Genomic DNA, 18,950 nt, shown 5'->3' on the forward strand with positions numbered 1-18,950 from the left:
CTGAACTTTAGGGAGTGCTGTAATTTACTGGAGAGAGGGAACACAAGACTCCGGGCCCCAAGCCATTGGTGGGAAACCAGATCTCAAAAGCAGAAAATGAAAAGTCGATCTGGGGGAAGATTTTTAAATAAGTGGGTCAGAGGGACGGAGAGGAGATGAGGCGATCAATCTTAGCCCCCTGACAGCTCCCTCCGATGGCATCAAAGAATTTGGCTCTTTGGGAAAGCGGAGGGAACAGCCTAAATTCCACATCCCTTTAAAAGGCCTGGGGGTGGGGGGTGATAGCCAAAGAGAAAGGTGATTCTGCGAGAGCGGGGAAACAGATGGGAAATGGGGACAGAGGGAAGGCCGCTGAGTTGGGTGGAAAGTTTGTCTGGAGAACTCCCACGGCTCCGGCCTCCCCTCCCCCTCCCCCTCTCGGCGGCTGGGCCCAGAGGAGAAGGCTGGTGAGCAGAGAAATGGCAGATGAGCCGGCCGCTGGAACTAGAAACTTTGTGTCACTCTAACAGTCCCGTGGGTGGCGGTGAGTATTCGTCCGCGTGGGTGGCGGTGAGTATTCTCGAAGGCCAGAGGAGAGCCAGGAGGGAGAAAGGGGATTTGTACGTGGCAGGCTGCAGAGGGTGGACGCCTCTGGAGGGCTCAGCAAAGAGAAGGATGCTCTGAACTGGGCAAACTGGCCAGAGACCGCAGCGTCCAGCTCCGCTCCAAAGAAGGCAGTTTTTGCCCTTGGGGTGGGGGGTGTGCGGGGAGGAGGGTGGTGGAGGGGGGGATGGGCACAGAAGAATCCAAGTAGAAGTCGTCTGAAAGTTGTGCAGCGAGGCCTAAAAAGAGGATTCTCCCTCCGGCCACCCCCTCGAGAAGCCGTGGAAGTTCCTTCCACCGCCTCTCCAGCTGGCTGCAGGGTGGAGTGCCTGCTTCTCTCGGCATCACCCCCGGCCCAGACTGTCCCTGCAGGAAATACGGCTCTCTAACCCCGCTGACAGATTTTACGGCCAGATTAGAGAACAGCAGAAAAGTTGGGTGTTAAATAGGGGCCAAGGGAGCCCTCCTTCCCAGAGACACCGCTTCCCCGCCTCCTGTTGTGCAGAGATATTTCCCCCACGACTTTGGCTGCTGAGCCAGCGCCTGGAATCTCACAGGAAGAAGGCTAGAGGACACCAGGCCAAGTGGGCCCTTATTTTTCGTTTGCAATTCCAGCTTCCAGCCAAAGCTCCTTTTTTTTTTTTTCAAACTCAAGCTAAATTCCTTCTCTTGGCCTGCCTCTCTCCTGCTAGATAAATAATCAATCCACTCCACCCCCAGAGCCAAACATGGCGCTTCATCTAGTTACATCATTCAGAAAATGTTATTCAGGGAAGAGGAAGAGGGAAAGACAGAAAGAAAAACCCTTGAGCGTTATTTGATCCCAATCAAACTTTGCACGCTCTTATGCCTTTAAATTATAGCCTGACCCGATGCTAAATTGCTTGCTGCTTGGATGAGCCCAGTCCAGTTAAAAATCCTACTTGGTGGTGGTGGTGGGGGGAGGGTATAGAATTCGGGTTGCTTTTTTATTGTTATTTATTGTTGCATAAAGACTGTAATTACTAACCTTGGACTGCCAGGATGCAACATAAAAATGAAAATCAGCCCTCGCTTTAAGGCTGAGGGCCTGGAACGATTCTCACTGACACTGCCCCCCTATCACTACCACCAAATATATGCTCCTAATTAAGCAATGCGGGCGCATCGCTTACAATTAGAATTATGCAACTCTTCAGTGCAGCCATCGCTTCTCTTTCAACGAATTAGCTCCATATTTCAGCCGCCCTGTCTCTTCGCTCTTATCGGCTCCAGCGACGCGGTGGTGACATTTCATCTTTGACAGACCCTCTCTATCCTCGCTCCAACGTGATAAAACTTTTATGGAACCACGACTAAGAAATGAAGTTTTCCCCAGGATCGTGGAGATGGAGCTGCACATTAGCCTGGGGACCATTTTATTTACGCTTGGATCCGACCACTTCCCCCCTCCTCCCCTTTCCTGGGCAGGGCAATCAAAGGCGCCTCCTCTCCCTCCACCCCGAGTTTTATTTAGTGTTTTAATTTCACTTTAGTTTTAAGGTTTGACCTGAGAAGTCTAGGCCTCAGATTTTTTTTTTTAATTATTTTCCTTTGTTTTCATTTTAGACCCAATGGTGGTTGGGCTTCGGGTCACGTGACGACTTCTTTGTAGCTCCGGAAGAGAACTGGGAAGTTTAGGGTGCTTGGAAGAAGCAGTACACGGCCAGATTTTGTTGTTGTTGTCGTTGTTGCTGCTGCTCCTGTTGTTGTTGTTGTTGCTGTTGGGTGAGGGAGGCCAGGAAGTTGTGGCCAAAGGAGCAAGAAGACAAAAGGTCAATGAGAAAAACTGAGAGGCAAGGAAGCCAAACAGAAAGACCTAAAGAGAGCACCTAAGGGTTCTCCTCCCCCACCCCCACCCCTGCAACTTGTTACTGAAATCTTAGCTAAAGAAGTTGGCAGAACATTCCAGGCCTGAGGCCTGACAAGGGGTGGGGGTGGGGGGGGGCGGTGGAGGCTATCTAAATTGGACCACCAGGACAAGATAAAATTGATAACAGAAAGTTTATTCAAGAATTGGTTTGACAGACAACCCTTTCAAGTAAGGAAAAAAGTACGGAAGAACAAAGAAAGTTCCAAGAGGGAATTAACTCTAATTCTACAAATTCAGGACTATACAGTGACAATAGGAGCTGAGTTCATGCCTTTTAGAACTAATTACAATTGCTCATCAGTACGCGTTTAACATAAATCTACAGCTCTTTTCTAGAGTACAATAACTAAAATAGCTGGTTTTACATGACAGGAAACACAACGTCCTTTATAACAAGTAAATACTAGAAAAGTACAATTTTTCATTTTTTCCCTCATATAAATACATAATGTAGGGGGATAAATAATACAAAAAAGAAAATATTTTAACAGGCTATAACCAATAAATATATATGAAAATGTTCACTAGAACACACACTTTTTGAGCGATGCTGGACTCCTGAAGACCCAAGCATCTCTCACAGTTGTTTTTATATCCATTAAAATGTAAACTCTAAGTGCAACAAAAGTGTCCTGTCAGGGGGCTGAGCAAGGCACACAGGCCCAGCTGCAGCCCCTGGCCGGGACAGACAGTTTGTTAAAATATACCCTGTTTTCACGTTAAGTCAAGAGAGCAACAGAAGAAAAGAAAAGTGTAGAACCTCGTGTCGCCGACTTTTTTGTGGAGAGAGGGGGATGGTCCTGGAGCTGAGACGGGAGGCAGCAGAATGGGCAAACCTGCAGTCCTGACATCTTGCCTGCTCTGGCCTCCCAGTTTCCATAAAAGAAAAATATATATATTTATATTATAGACAGCTCTGACTTTCAGGATCTCTCACCATCCCTGAGCCCTCTGAAAACTGTAAAAGATGGGGGCGGCTGGGGTACAGATATTAAAGTCCTAAAGCAGAAAATATGGGATTAGCAATGGAGGGAATGCCCAAGAACCTCAAATAGATGGGAAGAAACTTGAGACTTCGTGGAAAGGGGAGGGGAATTTGCTTTGTGCCCTTGGTTTTGAAATGCCTTTTTTTTTTTTATTTTAAAGGAGAATTGCAAGAAAGGAAAAAAATCGAGATTTGGAGGAATTACCCACAAAGATGGAAGGTAAGTTGGTTGGTGATGGCTTAGCCATCTTGTCTGTTTTTTAAAATGTGCTTCTCTGCCTTGTTTCCCTATCTCCTCTTCCTCCACTCCACTGGGGAGCATGGCATTCCAACTGGGTATTGCTGGAGGCCTAGGGCTGATGGGGTCATCTCCACAGTCCACTGTGGATTCTTCTCCAATGGGTTGGCAGGCAGATGGAACAAGGACTGAAGGCCCGTAAAAAGCAACTTCTCAGGCCAGGGGTTGGGAGAGGAGCTCCAGGCCTCTTCTTCCAGGAATCGTGGCTATCACCTCTGGCAGGGGCGGGGGTGGGGGTGGGGATGGGGGGGCTCGGGCTCATCCTTCGGATCTCTGGGCTGCCCTCCCAGAGCTCCGCGGGTCCTCGCACCCCTCCTGGCTCTCACCCACCCCATGACCTCGCCCCTCCGCCCTCCCTCTCCCATCACAGGTGTGTTAATTTGGGCGCTTCTTGGATTCTACCCTGAGGAGGAGGCGCGTGGTGAGAGGAGAGGTCTGTGTAGGTAGGGTGGGGATCGCAGGGTCCGTGGTGCTGGTTAGGGGCCATAGGGGGCGCCCCATTGTAGTCCAGGTTCCCCGAGGGGTGGTGGGAAAGGTGGTTGAGGCCGTAGAGGGAGGGGCCGGCAGGGGGCGGCAGCGGATCCGCGTAGCCGCCCCCGCCCACGTACACGGGGCTGCCCTGCATGGTGGGCGTCCCGTAGGCGCCTCCATTGGCTGGGAGGACGTGGGGCTCGTAATCGGGCGCCGGGGTCGGGGGGTACTTCTGCGGGGCGCCGCAGCCTTTGAGAGGGGGCTGGTAGTTGGAGGGCAGCGCGTAGGCATTCTGGTGGGCTTTGCCGAAGGCGGGCGGGGACGGGCTCTCGTAGCTGGGGGTCATGGAGTGCAAGGCGTTCATGAAGCCGGCCGTGGACTGCATGGGCTGCGGGGGGCTGCCGGCGGGGGAGGGGCCCCCGGACGACGAGGCCAGGCCCTTGGCCTTCTGGTCCTTCTTGTACTTCATGCGCCGGTTCTGGAACCAGATCTTGATCTGCCGCTCGCTGAGGTTCAGCAGGTTGGCCATCTCCACGCGGCGCGGCCGGCACAGGTAGCGGTTGAAGTGGAACTCCTTCTCCAGCTCCACCAGCTGCGCGCTCGTGTACGCCGTCCGCGCGCGCTTGGACGCCGCCGACCCCGGGGGGCTCTTGTCCCCTCCCCCGCCGCCGCCGCCGCCGCCGCCGCCGCCGCCCCCGCCGCCGCCGCCACCGCCGCCGCCGCCGCCGCCGCCGCCGCCGCAGCCCTCCGCTGGATCCGAGGGGGAGGGGTGGGAAGGGGACAAAATGAAATAAAAGATAATTACTGAACACGCCGAAATTGAATGCATGGTTTCTTAATAAATCCAGGCCTGGACTCGGAGCCCCCGCCGCCCTCCCCTTCCCGTCCCCGCCTCCTCCTCACCACCCCCCCCAACGCCCGTCGCATTAGCGGACACTCTATAATAGTGGCATTTATTAAGAGACCTGTTCTCCTCTTGCTGCCCCAGCTTATGAAAATTTGATCATGTCACGCAGACAGAGCCGCATGGCCATTTATTTAGAGCTGGATTTTCTCGCGCACGCTTTCTCCCCCCTATCCCCAGTTCCAGCTTCTGGGAAGACCTCCCCCCGCCGCGCCCCAACACACACACACACACACACTTCCCGCTGGGTCCTGTGGACAAGGTGGGCGGCCAAGGAGATCCCCTGGGGGAATCTGGACATTCGGTGGGTGGTTAGGGCGCCGAAGTGTGGCTCAAAGAGGCTGCTTTGCCTGCAGGCCGAGACCCCGGGGGCCACCGGAGCGATTGTGATTAATACCCACAGTAATCATACTTAATAATAATCAATCGTTGACGACTCTGCGTCTACGGGCAGCGTCTTGTGGCTCTGCGGCCTTGCAGAGGGCTGAGGCCGAGCGAGCACCCGGCTTTCCGGAGCTCAGGTGGAGGGTGGCTAGAAGGAGAGGGTGTTGGCGGGGTCAGGGGTCATCAGGTGGGGTGGGGGGCGGGAAAAGCGCTGCTGCCGCAGCTGCCACCTGACATTGTTCCCAGGCCGCCGCCTGGGCGCCTAGGGGCCGGGTGCTAGAATAACAGTGACATTCCTGGCCCTGACAAAAGCTGACGAGGAGGAAGGCAGAGAGCTGGTACCTGTGCCGGGGGAGCTGTTTTTCAGCTTGGACGTTTGCCTTGACTCTTTCATCCAGGGGAATATCTGTTTGGTGAGGGTGGAGTTGGAGCCCGGAACGCACTTGGGGGTGCCGCTTTTGCCGGGCCCGCCCCCATTACTGCTGTTGCTAGTGGTACTGGTAGGTGCGGCGCTGGGCGGGGGTGAGCCGGGCGGGGCGGGCAGGGGCTCGGGGGCCAGGCCGGGCCTCATGCAGCTACCGTTGAGCTCCTTGCTCTTGGCCTGCGGGGCCGCGTTGCCCAGGGACTGCAGCGAGCACGCCGAGCGCTGGTAGTCGCCCTCCAGGTGCGTGGCGGCCTGGAAAGGGGGTTGGGGGGGACCGTCGTAGCCGAAGCCATTGCTGCCAGGGTACGAGGAATAGCCTCCGAAGAGTGCTGCCGCGGCGTTGTCGTAGTAGGTGGCTTTCTGCATCGCTGGGCGAGGCCCGGGCAGTGGGTGGCAACTTGCAAGAGCCTGATACCCTCACGACCGGACATTGGCACCCGCGGGGGTCACGTGAGGCGCCGGACCCCCCCTCCCCTCTCTGCCCCCCTCCTCCCGAGTCCGTTGGGAGCGGCTGACCTGCGGGGTGAGAGAAGAGACACAAGGGGGAGAAGAGGACTGGGGCTCGAATCCATCTTAGGAGCTGAAAAGGGACCTGACATCAATAGGGTTTCTTCTTCTCCCCCACCCCAACATCTTCAAAGCAGATGCTGAGGCCACTTTCCTGACCTGAAATGGATTTTGCTTATTTCTTATTTTAATTTTAAAGAAAAAGTCCACCAGTTTTTATTTCCACTTCAAAAATAAGGACTCTACTCCTTTGGGGACTGCCTAAGTATTGAATCTTCCTACAGCAAAGGCCAGGGCTTCACTGGTGACTTAGTGCCAGCTCCTGACCTCTCCTCCTCCCCCTCCCAACCCACCCCTCCACCACTAACTCTGGGACAGGGTGGCTCAAGGAGGGGGGAACTAGGAGACTCCAAAATAAAAGCATCACCAACACCGTCCTCTGAGCTGAGAGGCCTCCTGTCTCCTGTCTTTGCCTTGCTCCGTGTCCATCTAGGTTTCTTACCCAAGCAGTCTAGCCTGGAGGGAAAAAAAAACCCCAAAAAAGAGGTCTCCGAAGGGACAGAAAGGAGAACCAAGTTGAGCAGGGAACCTTCTCCTGTGAGGAACCCTCTCTCTCCCCTCCCACATCACAAGGACAGCATCAGCCTGACCTAGAAACTTCCAGAAGATTTTTAACCTCCAGGAGCCAGCAGAACTAAGCCTCCTCCATGGCTCTGCTGCAGGTACCACCACTTTCCATCTGAGTCTTTGCTCAGCCAAGGCTGGGACCCAGCAGCTAGCAGCCCCCATGGGGCCTCCAGATGGAGCAGGATTGTTTCCATTTCCCTGGTCCAACTGGTTGGTGCAGTGACCATTTGGCCCAGGTCTTTCCCCGCTCCATTTTTTTCATCAGACCTAATTTTTTTCCCTATCCTTTCCTTGACAGTCTGTTTCCTTTCATTTCTAAAAGAAAGAAAGAAAGAAGAAAGAAAGAAAGAAAGAAAGAAAGAAAGAAAGAAAAGAAAAGAAAAGAAAAGAAAAGAAAAGAAAAGAAAAGAAAAGAAAAGAAAAGAAGACAGAGAGAAACTGGATAACGGCTGGACTTTTCTATCAAGAGATACAAAAGTGCTTCCTGAATGAGAACATCTTTCCCCAAGGCAGAAAAAAAAGAAAGTCAACAGAGCAATCAGAACAATATTATTTTCTGGATTGGAAACAGAGTACCTTGCTTGCTGAAGTTTTCCGAGGCAAAAAAAAATCATTATTTTAATGCAGACTTTTAAAATGATACAGAAAGAATAAAGCTGTGAGCTGTCGTAGGATTTTGTGTATTTCTCTAAAACTTCTGACTGCATTTTTCCTCCCTGTCTTCCCGCATCTCTCACCATCGCATTTCATAAAACCTCCAGAGTGACCCTCTCTTCTGACATGTGAGTTTGGTCTACTTAAATCTCATTCAGCACAGCTGGTCAACTCCAAAGAAAACTCAAAATAGGAAAATAAAAGGAGTGCAGGTGAGGGAAGTCCCTCCCACACATAAATCCCCTTCTTAATGGCACAGATTTACACTCAAAAGGGAGCCCGGGTAGCCCTGAGTTCCGATTGGTTTCTGGGAAGAATTTATTTCTGGGAAATACACATGGGTCGGTAAAGCAGCAGGTCCGTCCAGGGAGGAGACCTGGAGTTCAATTGACCAGGCTGACCCAGTCCCTTTATTATTATTACCATTAGCCTCTGATGATTTAACCAAAATTAGCTTCGGAGCAGCCCGGGATGAAGGGGGAATTAATTAACAGGCATCAGTTAAGTTTGTTATTAATAGAGAAGAGAATGAAATAAAAACCTTGGAAGGGGTTGGCTGGCTGGGCCCTGGCTTTATTTAGTCTAAATGATTGTTACAGCAGTAATGATGATGATGATGATGATGATAATAAAGCAATAATCTGACTAGACGCCTGGGGCCGAAATTCCTGACGTTCACCCTGCAATAAACCTGCACACCATCGCAGGACAGAGGCCAGGCAGGCGAGTGTGGGAATCGGAGAAGCCAGAGACGTAACAGGAAAGAATGGAGACTCTGCCAGCGGCGAGAAAGGGCCGGGAGGTTTGTGGATGGAGCTAGCCCCTGGCTGCCGCCTCCGGGCTGTCTCGGCCGCGGCTGCCGGGGTGGCTGGCCACCGGCTATGCTGGCCCAAGGAGCCGAAGAGGAAGCGTCCAGGACGCCTAGCCGGCTAGCAGCGGCAGGTTCCAAGCACACCGCGCTGAGGGCAGCAAGTTTGGGCGCTGGAGGTAACCGAATTAAAAAGCGCCTTAGCAACTCCGCTCGGGGAGTTGCCTTTGGCAGGCCTGGTTCAGCAGCAGGGCACAGAGGCCTGGCTGATGGGACAGTGAGAAGAGGCGAAGGTGTGGACGGGCTCCGAGATCTAGGGATCCAGGAGGAGAGGGGGTGGGGAGCAGCTCTACCAAGCCAAACATGTCTATTTCCCTTGCCTCCATGTTGGAAAAATCCAGGCTCCATATGGCTTCTCGGGAGAGAGGGAGGGAGGGAGACGGTGGCTCCGGGCTTCCCCCGGGGTCTCGCTGGAGCAGGGCGGTGAGCCACCCCAAGAACCCCACCTGTCCAGACGCGCCCCTGAAAAGAGCCGGGGAGGGTAACAATAGCTGGGGAAGCCGGGAGAGAGGGGATAGGCCACCTTCCAGGACTTAAAAAAAAAAAAAATAGTGGAGGGAAGAAAAGAACAGGAAAGGAAAGGAGAGAAAGGTTAAGCTCTTCTCAGCAGCCGGGGGAAAAAATTCAGCCCTGGATCTGGCTGCTGAAAGAAAAGAGAGGAGAAAAGGAGAGAAGCAAGAAGGGAGAGGGAGAGAGGGAGAGGGAGAGAGAGAGAGAGAGAGAGAGAGAGAGAGAGAGGGAGGGAGGGGGGAGGGAGGGAGAGAGAGAGAGGAGAGTCGCTGCGTGGAAGGAAGCTTAAAGCTTGTGAACTCTTCTTGAACCGAGATTGGAGTCATATGGGCCATAAATCATTGAGACATACTCTCCGCCATTCACAAACTGATAGCCTATTTCAGTCCAGCTTACCTTAGCCACCGACGAGGGGAGAACAGGCAGACATAATATATATTCACATCGAGCCCCAGCGCGAGCGGCAGGCGAGAAATCTCCCCTCCTTGAAGGCAAAGGAAAAAAAGACCAGTGTTTAAAGCTGCGTCGCCCCCCCCCCAATAGCCACCCCGGCTGGGGAGCCCGAGGGGCAGAGCGGCCGGAGGAGCCGCGCGGCGTCCGCTTCAATTCACTCGGCTTAGGAGCGGGGTGCGCAGGAGGGAGGGGGTGGGGGAGCGGGGAAAAAAATAGAAGAAGACCGAAAGGTGCTCGGGCGGCTCAGCTCGCTGAGAATCCCGCTCCGGGCTCCGGCTCGGCCAAGCCGCCACAGTGTGGTTGCCCTACAAGACTGGTACGCCCTACTCTCCGTAACAATGGCCTCTGCTTTTGCACAGGGAAAAAAACCACACAGACACACACACACACACACACACACACTCACACACACACAAGCTCACACACACCCCCACCACTCCCCCTTTAGCAAGCTTAGATGCCTGATAAGGAGGGAAGGTGTTGGTGGTGCTGGGGGAGGGGGAAATTTTTTTAACCCCCCCCTCAAAAAAAAGTGAGAAAGGAAAGAAGGTAGAGATTTTTGTTTGAGGTTTTGTTTGTTGGTTGGGTTGTTTTTTTGTTTTTTTTTTTTTTTCCAGAACAGGTAAATTTTTAAATTGAGATTTTTGGCCAGGGAGGAAGAAGGGAGCACAGGCAAGGCAAAGCCAGTGGAGTTCACAGCCCCCCACCCCGCACCCCGCTGGTAAACCATTGTGCTAACTGAGAAGTAGGTGGGCAGGCCTAGCCAAAGGCACCCAAGGTGCCTGGGGGTGGGACTGCTGGGTGCCGCTCTGGTTCATTCGCTTGGGCAGGACTAGGGCTTTTTTTTTTTTTTTTTTTTTTTGTAGTTTCACTCCTCTGGGACTAGTGGCTGGGTCTCCCGCCCTCTTGCCCTGGCTCCCCCTCCTCCAAATCTCCCAGTCTGTTTCTTCTCTTCCCCCACACCCTTCCAATTCCTCCTCTCTCCCCACAAATCTCCAGTTCCAGTTTCCAACTGGTAGGGGGGACAGCCAGACCTTTCTTTTTTAAACACCCCCCCCTTTTGAGAACAGACAACAAGCGGTGAGTGATTATTTTAAAAATCCAGACCATCTTGCAGGAGAAGGGGGGTTGAGGAGAGGGTGACAAAAGGAGCACTCTGTTTAGCTTGAGCTCCAGACGCGGCTGGCAATAGAGAGGCTGTAAGAACTTCACGGAGAAGTTTCTGTTAAGATTCTCACCTCCGGTTAGGCAGAAGGGGCTAATAGGTGATAAGGACATTTGTACTTCTAAGAAGGTGAGAAGAACTACCAAAATGGCTTCACCATAAATGTGCTGGCAGAAGAGAAGGAGGGTAGTTATTATTATTATTCAGAACAAACCTGTTTGTTTCTCTTAGCTCTGCAAGATTTATGACTCTTGGCACAACCATGGAGGACTACAAAAGCTAAACTTTTCTTAGGGTGTGTTTGAGAAGGGCAGGAAAAGGCAAGGAGGCCTGTAGGAGGGAACCAAGAGCCAAAAATGTAGGTGTCTGCAGATTTGGGGCGGGGGTGGGGTGGGGAAGAGCCACTCCCGGTGGAGGAGAGACAAAAAGAGGACCAGAACATCTCCCAAAGCATGAGTGTTTGCAACTCTGCTTAACTGCTGAGTCGGGACTTAGGGGATAAAAAAGAAGGCAGATAGTCTCTCCTTTCTACAAAGGCACCTTGGAAAACTTGTTCCCTTCACTTCGAGTAGACAGAGGCAGAGCCAGCCACTACCCTGTGACTTCCTGGTTAAAATGCTTGGCTTTTGCCTTCTCCCATCTGGACGCACCAGAAGAGATGGGACTGGGAGAACAAAGGTGAGAGATGGTTCCAGCTATTGTCTCCCCTCCAGGAGAGGGTGGCTGTGTCTGGCAGGGCTTTCCTCACACCCCACTCACAAGCTCTGCTTTGGGCTGAGAAAGGGTCCTACTCTCATGACTCTCATGCTGAGTGTTACCCCGGCCTCCTCCAGCTTCTACTTCTTTCCATCCCGCTAAGTCAGTTTTCCTAGGCTGGAGCAGCCAGTTTCTTGGGGTCTTGCTGAACAGGGGGTGGGTGGGACCCCATGGCCTGCCTGCCCTCCAGCAACAGAACCACATGCAGAGCTTCCCACTGTGATATACCAAGGACCCTGCCACCTGCCTAGAGAGCTGGTGGCTGAAGGAAGGGGGTGGTGGTGAGGATAGAGAGTGGGAGCCATTTTTCTCTTTATTAGTAGTATTAGGAAAAGAAAATGCCCAAGCCCAAGTCAATGTTATGACTCACGTCCAGACCCTAAAAGAACGCCATCACCGGCTGCCTGTGTACATGGCTGCACAGAGCCTGTTCTGAGATTTCTAGACCCTAGTTTGGGGACCTACGCTGTTGATTTCTCTGTAGCTTTGGGCCTGGTGTGTTGGGGACTCAGCCCAGGGAGGCTTAAGGGAACGAGCACCTTTGGGTCTTTTCTCTTACTCCACAAAATTAAGAGTCAAAAATGTAACTTAGACCGTCCAGCTCTCCTAGCTGTTGCTACCACTAGCTGGAGAAGGTCATTGCAAAATTGAGAGAAGAGAAAAAACTGATCACTATGGGGCTGCACAGCATTGCCTCAAGGAATTAAGAAAGCCCAGAGGGCACCCTGCCAGCTGCATAGGCCTGGGAGACGGGGCTGCAGGAGGACCCCGCCTGGAGCTGAGCTGAGGGAGGGCGGAGGAACTCTCCAAAGACAGCAATGGACCCTTCCCCTCCCAGAGCGTCCTCAACTCTTTGTGGCCCTTTCTGGGGACACCAGGAGCTGGGGGACAGTGGGGTGGGGGTGAAAAAGAGGACTGGAGATTCAGAAAGCTGACCTGGAAAAAAATTTCAGAGGACACGCACCCTCAAATGCGGAGGTAGGAGGAGCAGGGGCTTCCTACTAATTCTGGAGAACAGAGCCCATTGGAACTGGTTGGGAGGCAATTCGATCCCAGTCTGGTTTCTTTCTGGTCTTTTTTCTTCCTTCCTTGGAGGTTTCTGGCTGGCCAGTTGCCCCTGACTGGGGCTGGGAGGCTGGGAGGTGGATGGTGAAGCAGGCAGCATGGAGGGTGCAGGTTTCCTCTGAGCTGTTGCTGCAGGCGGAGACCTTTCAGACTTCAAGGGACAAAGGCGGGGCAGTGAGGAGTTTGGCCAGGGAACTCAGAGAAGGAGACATTAGAGGGGTGTGAGGGAAGACTGGGGTCTGGAGGAGTTTATCACCCCTGACCATGAAGTCATGATCTAGGGGCAGACCAGAGAGAGGAGGAAACAATTTCTTCCTGGACCCAAGTAGGGAAATTTGGGCAACCTTACTTTGTGTGTGTGTGTGTGTGTGTGTGTGTGTGTAGGGGGAGATTGAAAAAGAAAAACCGAGGAAAGATTAAGACAGAGACTTTAGGGTAATCTAACAAAGGCAGAAATCAATAAAAAAAGGTAAAAATGAGAAAAAATGGCCCCCTTCTGGGCATATTTCCCCCTCCCACTCGCTAGAGCACCTCCCTCCCCCACTCCTAATCTGTACCCAGCACCAGCGGACCAGGAGCTCTTTAAACCTCTCTGAGCCATTCCTGGCTGCCCACCCTTCCAGGCCTTAGAGGGATCAGGTCTGTCTCCCTCTTCCCCCTCCCCAAAAAAAATCCACCAAAGAGCAAACGAAAAGTCTCCTCTCAATAATCACAAAATGGCTGGCTCCTTGAAAATTTCTGATACCAGCCTTGGGGTGACCGGATCTGGCCCCAAGCTCAACCTCAAGGGCTCCCTGAGAAGCTGGGACCAAGGCAGTGGTGGGGCGGGGAGGTAGCCGGGCGATTAGAGATCCGTTTCTTTCCGGTCCTCTCTGGGCTTTGCCCCCCCCCCCACACACACACTCTTTCCCAGCTTCACTGCCCAATTTTGTGGCCGCAGGGGAGTCGTGTGAAGTCCACACACGCCCCGGAATGTCCATCTTTCCTGAATGTTAATAAAGATTTCAAAGCTGGCGGTGGTAAAATCACATTGCTAATGAAGATGGCTCTGGGTATCTGGATTCCCAGCCCCCCCCCCCCCAGATGCCCAGGCGGGAGGGAACAAAGGGGAAGCGGGAAGGAGAAGATTCCGTGCCTCTGCGCGCGCGGAGGCCAGTGTAGACCCGGCTCAGCGGAAGCGGGGGATCGAAAGAAGACAGAGGCCGCCACCGCTGGAGAAGATAAACGGCAGCTCTGCTCTCTCCCCCTCACCCCCCCCCAAGTGGAGGGGCTCGAGAGGGAAGCAGAAAAACCAGCGCAGCCACGAGGGTTCGCAAAGTGGCTCGGTGACCGCGGAGGCCGCCCGGATGCGCCGGCGGAGCGGACGCAGGAGCCGCGCGGGCCGAGTCAGGAGTCAGGGGCGGGCGGGCGCCTTGTGGGCGCGCGGGCCGGTTCTGAATCCCGGGCCAGCCGCATCTAGGCGCTCAGCCCCCGCCCAGCACACAGCAGACTGCTCCCCTCCCCACGCCCCGGGCTGTTGTGGAGACAAAGGTGGGCAGACCGGTGGAGGCGAGAGGGAGCCAGGCGGCTGGGACAGCTTAGGGAGGCGGTGGGTGGCTGGGGAGGCCAGGGAGCAGCGGGCAAGAGGCGAACAGGGGCCCAGCCTGCCAGTGACTGGGCAGGTCTCTCCTGACAGATTGGATGTCTCTCTCCCGGTGACCTCTGTTTCGCAGACAATAACTCACCGGATTAATGACCAATCAGCGGAAGGCCTTCCGAATTGCCTCCAAATATAAAACCCCAGACTTAGAATAGGATAGGGCCAGGGTCTGGACTTGCCAGCCCTTTGGGTGTCCCCTCCTCTCAAAACCAGAGACTCATTTCCGGAACCCCAAAGATGAAGTTGTGCCCTTCTCTTCCCACTTCTCCACCAGAACTCTTGTACCTGACCACACTTCCCAAGGCAGTCTGGAAACCTTTGGTCCTCTGGTGGCCTCCCATATCCCTGACCCTACAAGAAACCTCCCTCTCACAACCATGCAACTTCTGAGAATTGTTATCTACTTCCAGTTGGGAAAGGAGATGAAAACAAGAACAAGAAGGGGGGGGATCCCTGGGTGGCACAGCGGTTTGGCGCGCCCGCCTTTGGCCCGGGGCACGATCCTGGAGACCCAGGATCGAATCCCACGCCGGGCTCCCGGAGCTTGCTTCCCCCTCTGCCTGTGTCTCTGCCTCTCTCTGTGTGTGTGACTATCGTAGATAAATAAAAATTTAAAAAATAAAAAAAAGAAGAGGGTGGGGGTCCATCTGCTTCATAGGCCTTCTGTCTTGGCTGCCCTGGGAGGACACCTGGTACATGCTGCAGCACCCTGTGTGTGGCCTCCCCCCAAAAGAGAAGGCCCAAAGGCCCTGGGGTCAGGGTGAGACTGGGGGACAGGTGGTGGCCTACCATTACAGTACCCAAATAATTCTGAAACCACATTTCAGTCCCTGGGCTGGAGTAGGAAGAATTTCAAAAACCGAAATTTGAACAACTCCAGCCTCAGCCCAGTGCCTGGCTGGGGAAACGCCTTGCTCTGTGAGGGAGGACACCCCCCCCCCCCGCCTTTCCTTAGCCCTCCGCCCCCCAAATGCCAATCCCAGTTCAACCCAGCTAGCTAGCCCCTCTTCACTGACTTCTATTTTAGTTGTTCTCAGTCTGGGCTTCTCTGCAGAAAATAAAGACAACTTCATGAGACGCCTGGGTGGCCCAGTGGTTGAACAGCTGCCTTCAGCTCAGATCCCGGGGTCCTGGGATCGAGTCCCACATCAGGCTCCTCACAGAGAGCATGCTTCTCCCTCTGCCTACCTCTCTGCCTCTCTCTGTGTCTCTCATGAATAAATAAATAAAATCTTTAAAAAAAAACACCTTCAAGAGGAGGAATGGTCCAGATTCTCATAGATTTCCTAGAGCCAGTCAGAGTAACTATCTACTGCTCTGGGCATGTATATTGCTCCCTGTATATTGCAAATTAACCATGCAGTAACTTCTATCCCCAGATGCCCTCAGAATTCCAGCTCACAAGTGAGCTGCTCCCAAGCACTAGAGAGTTTCCCAAGGTCGGACCTAGGGAGAACTCAGACACTGTCGTCTCCAACCCCTGCCACTGTTACAGGCAGGGAAACTGAGGCTCAGAGCCAGGAAGTGATTTGTCTAAAGTCATACTTGGCAATAGGCTCAGCAGTCAGGAGGCTTGGATGCTAGGTGTTCCAGATCGGCTATATGACCTGAAGCAGTGAATTCCTTGGGCCTCAGTGTCCCCTCTGGAAAGCCAGAGCATATATGTGGTGGGGAGGCGTTGGGCAAAGTGATCTCTAACGTCTCTTTTTGGACTGACAGCTTGTGGTTCTCTGTGTGCTAATGTGAAAATGAGTGACAATATGTAGTAATAAACTGAATTTAGACAATAAAGGGCACTGTCTCTGCCAAAAGCATATTTCTTCTTGGGATTTAAATGTGTACACCCCCACTGCTGAGCACCAACCCCACTCCTGGTTCTCCTTGCCCCCACAGAGGCTCATACACTAGTTTTTACTGCTCTTGTGTGTGCGTGTTTGTGTGTGTTTGGGAGGAGGGTAGGTTGTTCTCTACCTCCATCACCAAATCAAAAGTGCTATTTTTGGACACAGCAACCTGAGCAGTAAATAATTAATTTGTATAATTAGAGGAGGAAGGCTTTGACCTGGCAATTTTTAACCAGGAGTCAATGCACCCATTGTACCAGTCTGGCCTTCTCACCCGACCCCCAACTCTGCCCACACACCTACTAGCCTCCCCAACTGCCTCCCCCTAGTTGGAGACCAGCATTCCCAAGATGGCCAGAAGGGCTCAGAGTCAGGCTCTGTTCCCTCCCCAACAAAGTTCCATTCTTTGCTTTGCTCCCCCCCACAGAAATGGGTCTGCTTGCAGCTGCCCCTCACAGCTTGCTTTCCCTACCCCCTAATGCTGTGCGGGCTCCACATCCAGGCTCTCTGCTCTTGGGACGCATGAAATCCACCTCCCCAGTTCAAGATGCCCCAACAATGCAGCGAGTTTGCATTTCAAGAAACTCCCATTAATATCAATTTACTTCACTGAAACCTCGGGTTCTTCATCAAGTTGATGATTTATGATAAAATCAATTAAATTACGGCCACTTAGGGCCCAGCCGCTTCCTCTCAGATTTCATTGGTGCGGGGCCCAAGTGTCTGGTGGAAAAATGCAAGTTTAGCTGGAGGCGAGGAAAGATAATTCTGCGGCTGAGAAAATTTAATGCAAAACAATTTCCAGGCAAAGCCGGGCTTCTAGACAGAAATGCAAGAGCCACCAGTTGGCCTGAGGAAATAACTATCTGGGGTCAAAATATTTCTCTCCCCACCCCCACCATCCTGCATAGCTCCTTCGCTCTGTTTCCCTTTGTACTCACTTTCCCCTTCCCAAGCAGAGATTTGGGGATAAATTCAGCAGTGATGGTGGAACCCAAGGCTGCCAAGGCCCAGTGTGAAACCATCTATCTCTCCTCCCCTCCCCATGCAGCCGTGCTTACTAATTCCTTGGTCTCCCACGGCAAAGTTAAAGGCTCAAAGTGAAGATCAGGCTGCGTGGGCAGATGGCACAGAGGGGCCAGGGACCAGACCAAATGGACTGTGCTACATGTGGCTGTGGGAGGAAAGCAAGAACAGGCTCTACCCCCAGGTGAGGGCCCGGGGCAGCAAAGTGTATCCAGAGCTACCATAACACGGAGTCCCAGGACCAGAGAACACTGAGCCTCCCTCCCACCCTCCCAGCTCCCTTCACACCCACTCACAAAGCGATGCTGTGCCCCCACACCCCAGCCCGAGTGCACGTGTGCCTATGTGCAAATGTCCTCTCACAGTACACTAACACGCCTCCAACGTGCATGCTTGCACACTCTCCTTATACATCACACAGACCTACCACATCCTGCGCCTGCAAAGGGACAGTTCCCACCATCTCCCCACATCTGGGAAAATAAATCCCAGTGAATGAACCTGGCATCACCTCCCACTCCTGAGAGGGGCTCCTCCCGCCTCTGCTCTGTTTGGTTTTTGGTTTCCAGAGCAGTCTGGGAGTAAACATAGCTTCTCTGAAGCCATAAATCACCCCTTCTACCTTCTCAGTTTAACACCCGGTCTCACCGCAACCCTTGTAGTTTCAGCTTCAAATAACCCGCCAGGTGCTAAAAGGCTCACCATGGTGGCAGCTGGACTGTAGGAGCAGGGCCCAGCTGTCCCCCGACCCCAGGAGATGCCCCCACATTTCCTTCACGAGGCACAGCTTCCAACTCCTCCCTGGAAAACCCTCCAGAGCCTCCAACACCCTTCCCGAGCCACAGAGCTCCCCCATCCCGTAATCCGGTCCTGGCCCACACATCCGGCGGGGGTACAGCGCCACATTCCTCCACCTTGCCCCCGCACAGCCGGACCCCTCTCCCACCCTCAGCACCCACCCGCCTCTTTAAAGGTGCTCTTAGCTTTGTCTTCCAGGATTCAGATCCAGCCTCTTTCCTGATCCCGGAGAGAGACCCCGGGGGCTGAGGTCTTGGCCACCACCCCCGCCGCCTTCCCCCCTCCGCGCACACACACATCCCTAGCCGGACCCGGGCCGCTCCGCTCCGCACCCCCACTTACCTGTGCGGACTCGCGCTAGGGCGCAAGCCGCGGGCGACCGGGAGCGGCGGGCGCGCGGGAGCCGACTGCCAGGCCCGGGTCCCTCGGCCCCAGCGGGGGCGCCCCGGCCGCAGCCCGCCGCATCCCGCCCGTGCAGACCCCGGCAGCCCCGGAGCGGCGGGCGGCGCGGGGAGCGGCCCGGAAGCGCTCGCCCCCTCCCCGCCCCCGCCCCCGCCCCCGCCCCCGGCTTTGTTCGGCCCTCGAGGCCGCAGGGCGGCGGGGCGCGCGCGGGGGCTGCGCTCGGGGCGCAGCCGGGGAGGCGGGGGCGGGGTGCCGGCCGGAGAAGCCGGAGGGCCCGCGTGGGGCTGCGGGGCGGTCGGGCGCGCCTGGCACCCAGCCGGGCCGGGGCTGCGAGAGCGGGCCAAGCTGCCCGGCGGGAGGAGCGGCGAATGACAGGGGGCACTGCGAGGCGCGGGGAGCGCCGGGGGCGCCACGGCGGAAGGCGGGCGCACGGGCGGCTCTTCAATGTCACCAGCGAAATGGGTTCCATATGTCCGGCCCGGCCGGGAAGGGAGGGGAAGGACGGGCCGGGAAGAGAGTTCTGGGCAGGACGGGCCGGGCGGTGGGGGTAGGGGGGCGCGGGGCGGGAGAGCGCGGCGGCGAGGGGGCGCGGGGACGCCTGGGGGAGGCGAGGAGGTTTGCATTTTCCAGGTTCCCTGGAGTTTTCTAAAGCTGCTTAGGCTCGTAGGAACTTTCTTTCCCCTTTTCCTTTTTTCCT

The 18,950-nt window shown here is 54.4% G+C and overlaps 1 protein-coding gene and 1 long non-coding RNA gene across 6 annotated transcripts in view; one reads left to right on the forward strand and one right to left on the reverse strand.

The window, feature by feature from the left end:
• Positions 1-4,189, forward strand: LOC129508384 (uncharacterized). The gene is made up of 3 exons (XR_008664161.1): positions 1-523; positions 3,620-3,678; positions 4,127-4,189. It is a non-coding gene; the product is annotated as an uncharacterized LOC129508384 (long non-coding RNA).
• Positions 4,121-18,950, reverse strand: part of HOXB3 (homeobox B3) — a 26,786-nt gene continuing 11,956 nt past the window's right edge. The window contains exons 1-5 of one of the 5 annotated variants that reach the window (XM_055323328.1): positions 18,194-18,307; positions 12,444-12,695; positions 9,502-9,589; positions 5,858-6,455; positions 4,121-4,977 (exon numbers count right to left, since the gene is read on the reverse strand). In XM_055323328.1, coding sequence (XP_055179303.1) covers positions 4,121-4,977; positions 5,858-6,305 — 1,305 coding nt within the window. In that variant the 5' untranslated portion in view covers positions 6,306-6,455; positions 9,502-9,589; positions 12,444-12,695; positions 18,194-18,307. Of the gene's footprint in view, positions 4,978-5,857; positions 6,456-9,501; positions 9,590-12,443; positions 12,696-18,193; positions 18,308-18,950 lie in introns of those variants that run through there. The other 4 variants (XM_055323318.1, XM_055323336.1, XM_055323311.1 and 1 more) reach the window with 4 other exon arrangements.

Source organism: Nyctereutes procyonoides, unplaced genomic scaffold (assembly GCF_905146905.1).
Source record: "Nyctereutes procyonoides isolate TBG_1078 unplaced genomic scaffold, NYPRO_anot_genome, whole genome shotgun sequence".
NCBI lineage: Eukaryota > Metazoa > Chordata > Mammalia > Carnivora > Canidae > Nyctereutes > Nyctereutes procyonoides.